We start from the raw sequence: 18,099 nt of genomic DNA on the forward strand, positions 1-18,099 counted from the left end.
GAATGTTTTTTGTGTCCAACAAGTATGTGCTCCAATCACTCTATCACAAAAAAATAAGAGTTTTAGAAATTATTGGAAACTCAAGACAGCCATGACATTATGTTCTTTACAAGTGTATGTCAACTTTTGATCGCGACTGTATATCTTGCGTTTTATTACAAATGGCAACAGCAGAGGATTTTAGCATGTACGAGCCAGTGTGCTCCACAAGAAGATAGAAAAGAAGAAGGAGCTTATTGACTACAGCATCGACTACAATGGCGGACTCTCGTAAAGATCTTTGGGTAAACCTCTACCATATATAAAGATATCCGTAGAACTAGCAAAGGTAAAAATTGTAATTCATGTTTCAAATTTGGATCAAGCTTTTGAAGAAGGCAATATTGTTTTATGAATATCCTCCATGGTTTGATTTCAAATTTGACTTTTTGGGAATCCCAAATACACAAAAACAGGTACCAACAAGTTAGAAAAGTTAGTTTTGTATAATAGGACCCCTTTAAGTAATTTTAGGTCATTAAGGTGTAAAAAGAATTTAAGTGCTTCTAAATTGTGTACTCATCCTTACCTTTAAGGATGATTGACAACTTGATCTTATGTCTTGGTAAGTGAGTCTTCTCACTTAATGACTATAATGACTAAATGCACCTGACATTTCTGTGCACCTTTCATCTCCCTGTATTGTATTTGATTTAGCTACATTTTGTGAGCAGCCAGGACAGAGACGTGTGTTTATTTTTCTTATCTCAAAATGTGTTCTATTAGCTGTTTTAAAAACTATATTGCCAAAGTATTTGGCCACCCATCCAAATGATCAGAATCAGGTGTCCTAATCACTTGGCCCGACCACAGGTGTATAAAATCAAGCACTTAGGCACGGAAACTGTTTCTACAAACATTTGTGAAAGAATGGGCCGCTCTCAGTGATTTCCAGTGTGGAACTGTCATAGGATGCCACCTGTGCATCAAATCGAGTCGTGAAATTTCCTCGCTCCTAAATATTCCAAACTCAACTGTCGGCTTTATTATAAGAAAATGGAAGAGCTTGGGAACAACAGCAACTCAGCCACAAAGTGGTAGGCCACGTAAACTGACAGAGAGGGGTCAGCGGATGCTGAAGCGCATAGTGCAAACAGGTCGCCGACTTTCTGCACAGTCAGTTGCTACAGAGCTCCAAACTTCATCCAATTAGCCCACGTACAGTACGCAGAGAGCTTCATGGAATGGGTTTCCATGGCCGAGCAGCTGCATCTAAGTCATACATCACCAAGTCCAATGCAAAGCGTGGGATGCAGTGGTGTGAAGCACGTCGCCACTGGACTCTAGATCAGTGGAGACGCGTTCTCTGAAGTGATGAATCACGCTTTTCCATCTGGCAATCTGATGGACGAGTCTGGGTTTGGAGGTTGCCAGGAGAACGGTACATTTCGGACTGCATTGTGCCAAGTTTGAAATTTGGTAGAGGAGGAATTATGGTGTGGGATTGTTTTTCAGGGGTTGGGCTTGGCCCCTTAGTTCCAGTGAAAGTAACTTTGAATGCTCCAGGATACCAAAACATTTTGGACAATTCCATGCTCCCAACCTTGTGGGATGTTGTTTGGAGCAGGCCCCTTCCTCTTCCAACATGACTGTGCACCAGTGCACAAAGCAAGGTCCATAAAGACATGGATGACAGAGTCTGGTCTGGATGAACTTGACTGGCCTGCACAGAGTCCTGACCTGAACCCGATAGAACAGTGGTCTCCAACCTCCATGGACCGATTGGTACCGGGCCGCACAAGAAATAAAAAATAAATTTTTTTTAATTTTTTTTAAATTTTTTTTATTAAATCAACATAAAAAACACAATATATACATTATATATCAATATAGTCAGTCAGGTCGGGCTTATACCGCCACGGGTAAGATGTACCCCCGTGCTACCTGCCGCATTCGGGCAGATGGGGCTCGTAAACCTGGTAAGGCAGCCCATCTAGGAGAAGGAAATCTCCAATCTCAAAACCACCGCTGCCTTGCGGTCAACCCACTCGAGGGTAAGGCTAAGGGAGTAAACCCCGACAGAAAATCAGGAGCCGGAGTCCTGAAGGCGGTTTGACGTTGTAGCGTCATTCCGGCAATTCCTGCGCCGTCGCTGGTGACAAGTTGTATCGACACTTGTCGCTCCCTTGGATCCACCAGCCATGCGGAGAGGGGGGGCTTGCTGCCTGGACAACAGCTTGCCCTCCATAATTCCATGCCCAGGCTATGTAGATCCACTGGAGAGGTCACTCCAGCAGATACCGGTTCTAAGCCCATTCGATTGGCGAAAGAAACGGGTGCCAGGGGCCATCTCCGTCCGTGGGAGGGACCATCGCAGTGAGAATCCTCACCCCTTTTTTGGATCCACCCTATCGTCTACCAAGACAGAAGGATGCCGACGATATCAGTATTGATCGATACAGTCTGCAGGGATACAGTCCGTAAGCACACATGATTGTATTTCTTTATGACAGAAAAAAATATATAAAAAATAAAAATGAATTAGAACAGAGACTGAGAGCCAGGCCTTCTCGACCAACATCACCTCAACATTGCGCTTTTGGAAGAATGGTCGAAAATTCCTATAAACACACTCCGCAACCTTGTGGACAGCCTTCCCAGAAGAGTTGAAGTTGTAATAGCTGCAAAAGGTGGACCGGTAACATATCGAACCCTATGGGTTAGGAATGGTGAGTTCATATGTGAGTCAAGGCAGGTGGCCAAATACTTTTGGCAATATAGTGTATGTCTTCGCTTTTTAGTAACCCCCTTTTTTTTTTTAGAAAATGTTTCTGAAATTCTATTTTAGGAGCCTAAATGCTGTGTAAGCTAATTTTCATTTTATGGAAGGTGCTTTATGTTTATTCAGCCAAAATGGGACTATTTACTTTATTTGCATGCTTAGAATAATTATAAGGTACACTTTATTTGTAATTATTACATTTGTCTAAATAATTTGTTGACATATCTGTTTAACTGCATATATGGCGGAAGGATCTGTGTGGTAAGATGATTTGGACACAAGGTATTATGGGTAATGGCAGTCAGGTATGGGGGATTCGAGCCACACAGTTTTTTGACCTCACTCTTACTTTTTCTTACTCTTACTTTTTCTAACTCTTTTTTACTGTAACAAACTCGCTTCATTTTGCCATTCATTTGCTCCCACGTCGTTATTGTTTTACGTTTTTGAATGATTGAGTTCACAAGTAAACGATACAAAACGAAGAGGAGCGTCTGGAGATTTGTTTGTTGTTGCCGCAGCAAGCGGGAGCAGGAGAAAGTAGAGGAGCGTCAAACTAAGGCTTCGTTAGGAATCTGCATCTATAATGTAAAATCTCAGGGTCATTTTAATATTGACTATTTATTTTTACATTAGTACCTCAGTTTTTGTTAGTTATCCGTTTTAAAAGGTTCAGAGATCAAAACAAATTTTCCCATAAAGAAAAATGTAAATCCAATGAATCCATTTCAAACAGCTAAAATATGGATACAAAATAAAATGTATAGAGATTACAGTTTTACATGCAGAATACATTCAATGACAGATGAAGTGGATACATGCACATTCAGCATCACTTTTGCCTTTATTACCTCCACCAGCTTGGAGGTAGTAAATGTAAAAGTGATGTTTACAGGTTGTGTAATAATTGCCGTTGGCAATTATTACACAACAATTGGTTAGTTAGCAAAATAGCTCAAAAAGTTTAATCAAACTTTGATCAGAACGATTCACAGGCAAATGGAGTAGTTTGTCACGCAGTGTTTTGGTTGTGCGATTACCAAGATGATGTACGAAAACCAGGGCAAACATCTAGCGAAAATCTTTGCCGCAAACCGAATTGTTCAAAAGGCGTGGTGTGTGATAACCGAAGTACCACTTATTTTTACTTCTATTCTTAATTGTTTTGTACTTTTCAATACCTTCTTATATAAAACAGTTTATCTTTTATAGTGAAGACAGGAAAAAGTGAGAGTGTGGGAGTGAGCACATTTTCAATATCACTGACACATGATTGTCAGTTTGTTTGGCTCTTGAATGCTGAGTACTTCTTCTTTGGCAGAAATGCGAAGAGGCGGGTTTTTTTTCCCACCCCCCTCACCTTCAACTCCCAGCTGAAGTCAGTTTAAGCAAATGTAAAATGCAGGCTTATACTCTGAAAAAGTTTCGAACATTTTGTATTCGTACGCTGTTTGTTGTTGTAATTGTAAGTTCTCATTCAAAATTGATGTGGTTCTTGTACTGGCATTGATCAATATTGCCTGGATATTGTTAAAAACTGTGGAAGTGACAACAAGCATGGCACAACTTGATCTTGGGTAACATGAAGTATAATAGAACAATAATCCTGGACAATTGTAACATTGGTTGACAAACTATGGCCAAATGTGTGCAGACTGTGATTAAAAAATAAAATTAATTAAATTTATACTTGGATGCCTTATTTTACCATGTATTGATAGGGTTATCCTTTTTAACTTAAAGGGTCTGTTTGCAACATTTACACAAATGCGGGGAGGGCGCCAACTTTCCAATGTACAAACCCAAAACCAGTGAAGTTGGTTCGTTGTGTAAATCATAAATAATCCTTTTCAACTTACCGTATTTTTCGGACTATAAGTTGCAGTTTTTTTCATACTTTGACTTATACTCAGGAGCGACTTATGTGTGAAATTATGAACACATTACCGTAAAATATCAAATAATATTATTTAGCTCATTCACGTAAGAGACTAGACGTATAAGATTTCATGGGATTTAGCGATTAGGAGTGACAGATTGTTTGGTAAACGTCTAGCATGTTCTATATGTTATAGTTATTTGAATGACTCTTACCATAATATGTTACGTTAACATACCAGGCACCTTCTCATTTGGTTATTTATGTCTCATATAACGTACACTTATTCAGCCTGTTGTTCACTATTCTTTATTTATTTTAAATTGCCTTTCAAATGTCTATTCTTGGTGTTGGGTTTTATCAAATACATTTCCCCCAAAAATGCGACTTATACTCCAGTGCGACTTATATATGTTTTTTTCCTTCTTTATTATGCATTTTCGGCCGGTGCGACTTATACTCCGGAGCGACTTATACTCCGAAAAATACGGTATATTCAATTGAATAGACTGCAAAGACAAGATATTTAATGTTCGAACTGAAAACTTTTTTTTTTTTTGCAAATAATAATTAACTTAGAATTTAATGGCAGCAACACTTTGCAAAAAAGTTGGCACAGGGGCATTTTTACCACTGTGTTAATTAAATCGCCTTTCCTTTTAACAACACTGTTAAATGTTTGGGAACTGAGGAGACCAGTTTTTGAAGCTTTTCAGATGGAATTCTTTCCCATTTTTTGTTGTCATACAGTCCGGGGTCTCCGTTGTAGTATTTGATGCTTCATATTACGCCACACATTTTCAATGGGAGACAGGTCTGAACTACAGGCAGGCCAGTCCAGTACCCGCACTATTTTACTACAAAGCCACGCTGTTGTAACACGTGCAGAATGTGGCTTTGCATTGTCTTGCTGAAATAAGCAGGGGCGTCCATGAAAAAGACGGCAATACATGTTGCTCCAAAACCTGTATGAACCTTTCAGCATCAATGGTGCCATTTACAGATGTGTAAGTTACCCATGCCTTGGGCACTAATACACCCCCATACCATCACAGATGCTGGCTTTGCGCCTATAACAATCCGGATGGTTCTTTTCCTCTTTGGTCTGGAGGACACGACGTCCACAGTTCCCAAAAACAATTTGAAATATGGACTCGTCAGACCACAGAACACTTTTCCACTTGGCATCAGTCTATCTTAGATGAGCTCGGCACCATGCAAAACCAACTTTTCTTACCTGTTGTCAGATGTTTTTGTTTATTTGGGATCCCCATAAGTTCCAAACATTTTGAATCAAACTATGGAATCATGGCGGAGATATTTTCAAAATAATCTTGCTTTTTTTCCACACTTACTCTCAACGGGCTGCTGGGAATTTGAGACTTTAGTGACGTATTTTGCCTTAGTTATTAATTCAGTGGATATCTCCATATATGGTATAGGTTTACCCGAAGAGCTTTGCCCGAGTTCGCCATTTTTATATAGTTGGTGTCCAAAGTTGGAGTCAATGGAGTTCCTTATTTTTCTATATCCTCTTGTTGTGGGGCAGACTGGCTCATACATGCACATTCATGCGAACATCCTCCGCTGTTGCCGTTTCTCATAAAAAAATAGCGTATAGTTCAAACTTCTATTTGTCAGTAGACTTGATGTGGAAGGTCTAAAAGTTACAACATGGTTGACGGGGTCGAGACCTAGTTGAATCAATCAATCAATCAATTCCTTTATTGTCATTGTCATAATAACACTTAAGTCATACATGTCAACGAGATTTTGTTTGAGCTTTGTCCAGCGGCATAGAAACTGCATTGAAGTGCAGGTTGACCGTAGTTTACAGTTTAGCATTGTTAGGAAGATGGCGAATAGAGGGACGTGGGGGTGGGAACAGTCGGATGTCTGATGGGTGTTACGTTGATGTTGCAGCAATGCAATGTCCAGAGCACAATTATTGAGGTAGTGAAGAGTGAGGTAATAAGATGGTCCGGGGCAGCAAAGGGGTAGCTGTTCATTTAGCAGTCTCACAGCCTGGGGATACAGACTGTGAGACATTCTGGTGGTCCTGGCGCGAATCGATCTATACCTCCTTCCAGAGGTTAGCAGGTTGAAGAGGCCATGTGCTGGGTCTGTCCTTCAGGATGTTGTTTACTCGCTTTAGGCAGCGAGTTGTGTACATGGCACTCATCTCTGGGAGTATCGTCCTTGTAATTTTCCCCGCCGCTTTAACCACTCGCTGGAGGGCCTGTTGGTTCGCTTCGAAGGGGCTTGGCCTGGAGGAGGGCTTCGGCACGTAAATAAGACCGCCCACAAAACGGCACAGTCAGTCGAGACAGTCAAAAAGTGGTTTAAAGATGGTCTGTTAAATATAATCCATGCACATTTTTCACCAAAGCACCACAAATGCATGTTATGTAGACCACAGAGAAGTGTTTTGAATGTAGAATTAACTATGATTAATCCAAATTCAAAAGTGCGATTAATCTGATTTAAAAAAATAATAATTTGGCGTAGCTATCCAAAATTAATAGGTTTCTTGTGTTGAAATTGAACTATATTATGCAGAAGTTTAAAGATTGGATTGAGAAATAATTCCTGAGAGTCTGAAGGATGGTTGAATGGTTGAAAATATCTTTAGATGGAGCATGTTGCACTTTGTGCTGACCTTTTGTCTCAGCTTGTCGAGGAAATCACTCAATAGGTTTCTTGTTTTGACATAGAGAAGTCATTTCTATAAGTATGTCCAGTCAATAACATCTTGTCACATTTTGTCGGGTAATGACCAGGGTAAATGGCCTGAATGCAATCAGCTGTAGGAAATGAAAGGCTACTAACATGAGGGGCAAACGATGCCTTTAATGAGCCCCGTAATGCTTATTATCTCCTTGCTCGGCTGTCTTCAACTGGAGTGCAGAAATGGGTCCTCCTAAACACTCACTCGCACTAAATAAAGCCACTGTTCTGAAATGAGAGCCAGTAACCTTTTTGCCGTTTGTGTTTACTGCTCGCTACGGTAGGCTTTATTGTACATGGAATTTGTTGTTGCCAGTGTGTCGTTTGAAGCCACTGAAAAGATGAAAAGTTAACTTCATCACTTTTTTTCATCCTGATGGGCCTCTGCAAAGACAGACGGACAAAATCTCTGGTTTTTGGGGAAAATAATCAAAAACCAAATAAAAATGTGTTCATGAATGAAGTGGAATTATGCAGACAAAATGATTACTTGTGGCCTTTCCAGCAATGACAGCTATTATCACTCCAGCAACCAAAGTGAAATTCTCTCTCGGAGAAAAAGTAGTTTTGAAACAAAACACATTTTCAACATTTACTGCTTATTGTTCACAGCTTTGTCGAACAGCCTTAAAATATGTGTAGAGTTCCGTTCCACTTGGTTGAGTTGAGTTCATTTGGAACATTCATGCATACAACATGATTAGAGATGTCCGATAATGGCTTTTTTGCCGATATTCCGATATTGTCCAACTCTAAAGGGGAACATTATCACAATTTCAGAAGGGTTAAAACCATTAAAAATCAGTTCCCAGTGGCCTATTTTATTTTTCGAAGTTTTTTTCAAAATTTTACCCATCACGCAATATCCCTAAAAAAAGCTTCAAAGTGCCTGATTTTAACCATCGTTATATACACCCGTCCATTTTCCTGTGACGTCACATAGTGATGCCAACTCAAACAAACATGGCGCATAGAACAGCAAGCTATAGCGACATTAGCTCGGATTTAGACTCGGATTTCAGCGGCTTAAGCGATTCAACAGATTAGGCATGTATTGAAACGGATGGTTGTAGTGTGGAGGCAGGTAGCGAAAACGAAATTGAAGAAGAAACTGAAGCTATTGAGCCATATCGGTTTGAACCGTATGCAAGCGAAACCGACGAAAACGACACAACAGCCAGCGACACGGGAGAAAGCAAGGACGAATTCAGCAATCGCCTTCTAACCAACGATTGGTATGTGTTTGTTTGGCATTAAAGGAAACTAACAACTATGAACTAGGTTTACAGCATATGAAATACATTTGGCAACAACATGCACTTTGAGAGTGCAGACAGCCCAATTTTCATCAATTAATATATTCTGTAGACATACCCTCATCCGCGCTCTTTTCCTGAAAGCTGATGTGTCCAGTTTTGGAGTTGATGTCAGCAGGCCAGGGAAGCTAGGGTCGATATTCTTCTCTTGATCATCTTCGTTGGCATAAGGGACGGTGTGAGCCAAGACATCCAGGGGATTTAGCTCGCTCGTCTGCGGGAACAAACTGCCGCCATTGCTTGCCGTGCTACCGAGGGCCTTTGTCCCTGAATTGCTCACACACTCCGGCAGATTCAATGGGGGTCTGGCGGCAGATTTCTTTGACTTTATCGTTGGAAATGCATCTGCTTTGAGTGTCGCAGGATATCCACACATTCTTGCCATCTCTGTCATAGCATAGCTTTCGTCGGTAAAGTGTGCGGAACAAACGTCCAATTTCTTGCCACTTTCGTATCTTTGGGCCACTGGTGCAACTTGAATCCGTCCCTGTTCGTGTTGTTACACCCTCCGACGAGGCATGATGTCTCCAAGGTACGGAAAAGTCGAAAAAACGGAAAATTAGTGCTGCAAGGGGTTCTGGGTATTTGTTCTGTTGTGTTTATGCGGATGTTCTCCCGAAATGTGTTTGTCATTCTTGTTTGGTGTGGGTTCACAGTGTGGCGCATATTTGTAACAGTGTTAAAGTTGTTTATATGGCCACCCTCTGTGTGACCTGTATGGCTGTTGACCAATTTTGCCTTGCATTCACTTGTGCGTGTGAAAAGCCGTAGATATTATGTGGTTGGGCCGGCACGCAAAGGCAGTGCCTTTAAGGTTTATTGGCGCTCTGTACTTCTCCCTGCGTCCGTGTACCACTCCGTACAGCGGCGTTTTAAAAAGTCATAAATTTTACTTTTTGAAACCGATACCAATCATTTCCGATATTAAATTTTAAAGCATTTATCGGACGATAATATCAGCAGTCCGATATTATCGGACATCTCTAAACATGATACATCACAATTTCCAGTTTTTCTATTCATCATGTTCAAAAAGGAGTAGGAAGAAGCAGAGGTTATTTAATCCTACCCCTTTTCCTTTACATAGCAGTTGCTAAAACTTTTGTTCACTTCCAGTTCTCAATTTATTCACAATACACTCCATAAGTAAAAATAAATAAATAATAATTGGTGAAGTGAGTTGTATGTAATTTGGTGAGATAAGTAAGATTATCTAGAAAATGAATGGATGGATGAAATAAATTCAGAATGTTTATCATGGTTTTTCTTCTTTGTACGGTACTTTGTAAACACTTTAAGTTTGAATAGTTTTTTGTAGTGGATTATATTATTACATTGTTTGATTTCTTTGCTTACGATAATTTAATTCCACATACTGATATACTGAAGGTCTCAAGTGTTGTACGTGCATACAAATATTTTAAATGACATTTTTCTCTAAGATTATATTTCTCCTCTTTTGTTGAGAAGAATTGTTGTATATTATTGAGTAGCAGATTATATTTTGCTTTGTGTATAATTTCAGCTGTTTGCAAATTCACTATGTCGTGGAATTTCAGTATTTTTGATTCAATAAATATAGGGTTTGTATGTTCTCTACATCCAACATAAAGTATTGTTCTAACTGATCTTTTTTGTAACACAGTTAATGAATGAAGTGTACTTTTGTAGTTGTTCCCCATATTTCTACACAATAACTCAGATATGGTAGCAAGCAGTAGAGGATATGGAGTGATTTTTGGTCTAGAACATGTTATGCTTTATTCATTATTGATGTGTTTCTTGCTACTTTATGTTGTATATTTTTTACATGAGATTTCCAGTTCAATTTATCATCCGTCATTATACCGAGAAATTTGGTTTCATTTACGCTTTTAATTTCTATTCCGTCTATTTGTATTTGTGTTTGACTTTCTCTTCTATTATTACCAAATCTGGTGGCAATTCTCGACACCTGAATGGTGTGTTTTGTTGTAAAAGAGTCATGAATGGTGTTGCGCACCAGCACAAAATAAACTATTGGCATCTTATCAAGTGAAACGATAACACTTTGAACAATCTGAATTATGCCTAAAAGTGCAGCATTAATACACTCCAAGTACGATATACTCCGGTCGTTGGGGTCCATAAAATACAGATTGCGTTATTCCCGAGATCACGTTATATAGAAATTAGGGTTGTACGGTTTACCGGTATTAGTATAGTACCGTGATTCTAATGAATTATATTCGGTACTATACCACCTCTGAAAAGTACCGGTCTCCCACCCCGCGCCCCTGTCGTCTTCACATCGTGACATTGCTGGTTTACGAGCAGACGAGCATGTTCGGCAGCGCACAATCACAGAGTACTTACAAGCAGACACAGTGTGTAGACAGAAAAGGGAGAACGGATGCATTTTGGCTTAAAAACTAACGATAAAGGTGAAGTCATAACACTAAAATGCACTATCGCTAGCCATGACTTAAGGTAGCCAAAGGTTGGGCTGCAGTGTATTTGTTTATGGAGTAGATGCATGACTATATTGCAGCAGACACTTCCTGTCCCTCACTCAATGTGTATCATGTGGGCCCCGTTACGCCTCTGTACCGTATCCAATAATCCGTACTGTAAGATTACATTACAAACTGTTAAGAGTTATGGTCATTACCGTATTTTTCGGAGTATAAGTCGCACTGGAGTATAAGTCGCACCTGCCGTAAATGCATAATAAAGAAGGATTAAAACATATATAAATCGCACTGGAGCCCGGCCAAACTAAGAAAAAACTGCGACTTATAGTCCGAAAAATACGGTACTTTCCTTGTAAACAAAATAAGCACTCAAGGCATATCTGCAGAGGGATTCCTGTTCAAATCATTATGATGAATTATCACAAGTGCCTTCTTGCTGTTGTCGGACATTCAAATGAGATGACACTTGTCACCAACTTCAACAACTTGCCTCTGAGCAGCAAAGTCAATTTGAAAAGGAATTTTTTTCAGATTCCATCATGTTCTAACCTGATTCCCAAGCGATAAAGATTTAAGCCCTATGTGTCAATGTCAAGGTCCGCCAGCCGGATATTATCTATGGCCCCCGGGATAATATTTGATTAGTATTAGTCCCAGGGACCCCATCAAATCATAAAAATGGGATCCCACAGTAAATTATTGGGGTCCCACTTTTTTGTAATTGTTTTGAAGACAAATGATAAATGTATGCATTATCCTGTTATAGCTCATATTCTATACACTGCAAAAAGTTCAAAAACTAGGAAAAAAAATACAAAAATTAGGGGTATTTTACTTGAACTAAGGAAAATTATCTGCCGATAGAACAAGAAAATTTGGCTTGTCAAGACTTTCCAAAACAAGTAAAATTAGCTAACCTCAATGAACCCCAAAATACCTTAAGATAAGTATAGTGTCACTAAAAACAAGTGCACTTTTCTCGATAGAAAAACAAATATGAGACCTTTTTTCTCAATACGTTGAAAAATATTTTAAAATTAACTAAATGCTAGTGCCATTATCTTGACATAATGATATGCACTCGGCATTACATTTCTTGAAACCAGCAAACTTATAGTAAAAACTAGTTTATTTTTCTTAATGGAAAGGCAACAAGGCAACCGCTTGTTACTCTCTGCGTTTCCTAGCCGCTCAGGCAAATCATATGGTCTAAAAATGCATTTTTCCATGGATAACATGACATCATCGCGCCAAGTGCGTCCTCTTTCAGTCAATTAGTGCGCCAGGCCAATTTCTTTCAGTCAATTAGTGCGCCAGGCCAATTTCTTTCAGTCAATTAGTGCGCCAGGCCAATTTCTTTCAGTCAATTAGTGCACAAGGCCAATTTTTTTTTAATTGTAATTTTGAAGAATGTACCCGAATGTGCATGAACTATTTTTGTCCAAAATTGTTTGAAATGTCACATGTTAAATATTTAAATATTAACTGTCCGTTTACTGTACTGTGCCAACTGTACTACTATTGAAAATAAAACTGCAAAGTCCATTTGGCTGTCATCTGTTTGAATTATGAGACACAATTGTGTCAAAGTTATGATTTTTTATTTCATGCTTGAAATAAGAAATTATTACTTTAAAGAAGTAGTTTTATATTTGTGAGCGTTGATGACAACAGTTGATATTCTAGTTTTAAGCATGTTTTACTCAATATAGGTCATCAAATCTCAGCAACAAGCTGTAATATCTCACTGAGATCATTTAGGAGCAAAACACTTAAAACAAGTAAAACACTCTAACATGAAATCTGCTTAGTGAGAAGAATTATCTTATCAGACAGAAAATAAGCAAATATCACCCTTGTTTGAGATATTTAATCTTACTCAGATTTCAGTTTTTGCAGTGTATTGTGTTTTGGAAAAAGGTTGTCATAAACATTACTTAATTCATTAAAAAAAAAAAATACAAAAGACAACACATTTATATGCATATGTAAAATTCTTTCCTTCATGGATCTAAACTTTACCGCTGCCGGTATTATTTTCTATATATTTTTTGTAATATTTTCATAATGTTATTGTTCTATTTTTGGCCAAAGTAAGACAAAGAAAACAATCCGAAGTTGTCGTTATTTTTTTAGTTTTAATAGTCCGGCCTGCGTGTGCACAGATATTCCTCCATGCGGCCCCTGAGCTTAAATGAGTTTGACACCCCTGATTTAAGCAGTTTTCAATGCTCCTGTCATGTATGAATGATACTCTCCCCCATAATGACTCTGAGCCACATTAAAAGATCAGTGCCTGTTCTGCGTAGCATCTCGTTCCCCGTGACGTTCCATCTGTCTTGCTATTTTGGAGTGAGATGTCAGCCTGCTGCCACGTGTGTGCATGCGTGAGCGTGCACGTGTGCGCATGTCGATCTTATGGGCTGATCCGTGACGAGCTGTGTGCAGATGAGGGCCTTGGCCAGTCAGTCTCTTCTAGAAGGAGCGACAGGACACAGGTCACTGCGTCTTGTCAGTGGCAACACTCGAGTTTATAATTCAGCCCTGCACAATCAAACATTCATGTTTAATGTGATTCAGGAGGACAGTTTTGAAGGCAGTTTTTTTAGGCATTTGCAGTGTTCTTGGTGTTATGCTCACTTCGCAAAATGTGTTACAACTTCAAGGGTCTGCAGCTTAGCTGTTCTATAAATTACAGGTCCTGCTCGATAAAATAATCAGATTTATCCAGATCAGTCAAATAAATAATTAAGAATTGTACTTTTTTGATCCAAAGATCCAACCAATCTACATGTGCTTTGTGGACTTAGGGAAGGCATTCGACCGTGTCCTTCGGGAAGTCCTGTGAGGACTGCTCAGAGAGTATGGGGTATCGGACTGTCTGATTGTGGCGGTCCGCTCCCTGTATGATCAGTGTCAGAGCTTGGTCCGCATTGCCGGCAGTAAGTCGGACCCGTTTCCAGTGAGGGTTGGACTCCGCCAAGGCTGCCCTTTGTCACCGATTCTGTTCATAACTTTTATGGACAGAATTTCTAGGCGCAGTCAAGGCGTTGAGGGGATCCAGTTTGGTGGCTGCAGGATTAGGTCCCTGCTTTTTGCAGATGATGTGGTCCTGATGGCTTCATCTGACCAGGATCTTCAGCTCTCACTGGATCGGTTCGCAGCGACTGGGATGAGAATCAGCACCTCCAAGTCCGAGTCCATGGTTCTCTCCCGGGAAAGGGTCGAGTGCCATCTCCGTTTTGGAGAGGAGATCTTGCCCCAAGTGGAGGAGTTCAAGTACCTCGGAGTCTTGTTCACGAGTGAGGGAAGAGTGGATCGTGAGATCAACAGGCGGATCGGTGTGGCGTCTTCAGTATTGCGGACGCTGTATCGATCCGTTGTGGTGAAGAAAGAGCTGAGCCAGAAGGCAAAGCTCTCAATTTACCAGTCGATCTACGTTCCCATCCTCACCTATGGTCATGAACTTTGGGTTATGACCGAAAGGACAAGATCACGGGTACAAGCGGCCGAAATGAGTTTCCTCCGCTGGTTGGCAGGGCTCTCCCTTAGAGATAGGGTGAGAAACTCTGCCATCCGGGAGGAGCTCAATGGTAAAGCCGCTGCTCCTCCACATCGAGAGGAGCCACATGAGGTGGTTCGGGAATCTGGTCAGGATGCCACCCGAACGCCTCCCTAGGGAGGTGTTTAGGGCACGTCCGACCGGTAGGAGGCCACTGGGAAAACCCAGGACACGTTGGGAAGACTATGTCTCCCGGCTGGCCTGGGAACGCCTCGGGATCCCCCGAGAAGAGCTGGACGAAGTGGCTGAGGAGAGGGAAGTCTGGACTTCCCTGCTTAGGCTGCTGCCCTCGCAACCCGACCTCGGATAAGCGGAAGAAGATGGATTGAAGGATGATACAAAAATTAGATAAACATTTCTGCGTTTGACACTGTTCATCAGAGATGTACAGTGCATCTGTAAAATATTCACAGCGCTTAATTTTTTCCACATTTTGTTATGTTACGTCCTTAATCCACAATGGAATAAATACATTTGTGTCCTAAACAATCTACAAACAATACCCCATTATGACATTGTGAAACGTTTTTTTAAAAGTTGCAAATATATTAAAAATACAAAAATAAAAACATATTCATTAGTATTCACAGCATTTGCTCAATACTTTGTTGATGAACTTTTGGCAGCAATTACAGCCTCAAGTCTTTTTGAATACGATGCCACAAGCTTGGCACACCTATCTTTGGGCAGATTCGCCTATTCCTCTTTGCAGAATTTCTCAAGCATCATCATCCGTAATATCATCAAAGGGTTCAGAGAATCTGGAGAAATCACTGCACGTAAGCAGCTAAGCCCGTGACCTTCGATCCCTCAGGCTGTACTGCATCAACAAGCGACATGAGTGTGTAAAGAATATCATCACATGGGCTCAGGAACACTTCAGAAACCCACTGTCAGTAACTACAGTTGTCGCTACATCTGTAAATGCAAATTAATACTCTCCTATGCAAGGCGAAAACCGTTTATCAACAACACCCAGAAACGCCGTCGGCTTCGCTGGGCCTGAGCTCATCTAAGATGGACTGATACAAAGTGGAAAAGTGTTCTGTGGTCTGACGAGTCCACATTTCAAATTGTTTTTGGAAACTGTGGACATCGTGTTCTCCGGACCAAAGAGGAAAAGAACCATCCGGATTATTGTAGGCGCAAAGTTGAAAAGCCAGCATCTGTGATGGTATGGGGGTGTATTAGTGCCCAAGACATGGGTAACTTACACATCTGTGAAGGCGCCATTAATGCTAAAAGGTACATACAGGTTTTGGATCAACATATGTTGCCATCCAAGCAACGTTACCATGGACGCCCCTGCTTATTTCAGCAAGACAATGCCAAGCCACGTGTTACATCAACGTGGCTTCATAGTAAAAGAGTGCGGGTACTAGACTGGCCTGTCTGTAGTCCAGACCTGTCTCCCATTGAAAATGTGTGGCGCATTATGAAGCCCAAAATACCACAACGGAGACCCCCGGACTGTTGAACAACTTAAGCTGTACATCAAGCAAGAATGGGAAAGAATTCCACCTGAGAAGCTTAAAAATTGTGTCTCCTCAGTTCCCAAACGTTTACTGAGTGTTGTTAAAAGGAAAGGCCATGTAACACGGTGGTGAACATGCCCTTTCCAACTACTTTGGCACGTGTTGCAGCCATGAAATTCTAAGTTAATTATTATTTGCAAAAAAAAAAAAAAAAGTTTATGAGTTTGAACATCAAATATCTTGTCTTTGTAGTGCATTCAATTGAATATGGGTTGAAAAGGATTTGCAAATCATTGTATTCAGTTTATATTTACATCTAACACAATTTCCCAACTCATATGGAAACGGGGTTTGTAGTTTCAAGCATGTTTTACTCAATATAGGTCATAAAATCTCAGCAACAATCTGTAATATCTTACTGAGATCATTTAGGACCAAAACCCTTAAAACAAGTAAAACACTCTAACATAAAATCTGCTTAGTGAGAAGAATTATCTTATCAGACAGAAAATAAGCAAATAAAATGTATTTATTCTATTTTTGAATAAGGCTGTAACATAAAATATGAAAAATGTGAAGCGCTGTGAATGCTTTCTGGATGCACTGTATTCATTCACCAATATTATTATTATTGTAGCTATAGTTCATCCTCGTACTACTCTATTAGTGAGTTTCTGTATTTTTTTCTTTCACAAATGATTTAAGACAATAATGAGCGGCTACTTCACTTACAACTTGTCCCCTTGTCATAATTGAATAATGTCCACTCACACACACACACACACACACACACACGCACAAGCACACACAGAGGCCATGTTTTCTCTCTCTGGCTGACTTTACATTGTTAGTCTGCTTCCTCCTAGGATTGATTTCTTTTTCAAGTGCTTACAGGTCACCTCGATAATTGAGCCCCTCGGCATCCTTGTCTGTGACCCCGCACATCTCCAAGCACATCTATTAAACAAAACACTCAGACTTTTTTTTTTTTTTCATATCACCCGCCCACGTTATTTTTTTTGTTCTCTTCTTCTTTAACGCCTGCTTCTCCTCACTTAGGCCGTGTTTGATGTGCATAAGACAAAAGGTCTTACCCTGATAGAAGTGTGGGAGGGACTCACTCCAGACGACATCAAGGTGTGCACCGGTACAGATTTTGAGGTGAGTGCTCTGACTTTTTAATAATGGTTATGTCAAAGTCTCATCCTGTAATATATTTCAACAATGTTAAATATGTCTAAGAGATCTCACAATAAATAGTAGTGCCAATATCTAGCCTTGATACTGGAATTTAAAACAGTTCAAAAAGAACTGTTGCTGCTGCCCTCAACGTCTTTAAAGACGGGTTTGAGGACTTAAAGGTTTCGTGTTGCTTTGTTTATTTACATATCTAAGGCATTTGACGCTGCGGATCATGGTCTGACATTATCTTCAAGATTGGGAACTCCAAACAAACTGCCTCTTGGTGTCCCGATTATTTGGGCAAGTAGGATGCAATGTGTTCAGATGGTTTGAGTTAGTTCTACTTGTGTAGTGGTCACAAAAGGTGTGCCTCAAGGCTCAATCTTAGGACCCATTCTGTTCACAATCCATATAAATGATCTGTGCGCCAACTTGCCAAATGGCTAATACCATACTTGCCAAACCTCCCGCATTTTCCGGTAGACTCCTGAATTTCAGTGCCTCTCCCAAAAATCTCCCGGGACAACCATTCTCCCGAATTTCTCCCGATTTCCAGCCAGACTTAAGGCACGCCCCCTCCTGTGAGGACAGCCTGTCGTCACGTCCGCTTGGCCGACCAAAGAGTAACCACAGAACACTATACCGTATAGTGTTCTGTGGTTACTTTTTGGTTGGCCAACGGTTTACGTTGTATTGCCGCACCCTGACGGCAAGTGTGGGAGTCGGTTCTGAAGTATGAAGTAA

At 40.3% G+C, this 18,099-nt stretch overlaps 1 protein-coding gene across 1 annotated transcript in view; it reads left to right on the forward strand.

Annotated features, from left to right (window-relative positions):
* oxct1a (3-oxoacid CoA transferase 1a) overlaps positions 1 to 18,099 on the forward strand; it is a 148,980-nt gene that overhangs the window by 126,298 nt on the left and 4,583 nt on the right. The window contains exon 16 of the mRNA XM_061928216.1: positions 17,233 to 17,334. Coding sequence (XP_061784200.1) covers positions 17,233 to 17,334 — 102 coding nt within the window. The remainder of the gene's footprint in view (positions 1 to 17,232; positions 17,335 to 18,099) is intronic.

This window comes from Nerophis lumbriciformis, linkage group LG33 (genome assembly GCF_033978685.3).
Source record: "Nerophis lumbriciformis linkage group LG33, RoL_Nlum_v2.1, whole genome shotgun sequence".
Classification (NCBI taxonomy): Eukaryota; Metazoa; Chordata; class Actinopteri; order Syngnathiformes; family Syngnathidae; genus Nerophis; species Nerophis lumbriciformis.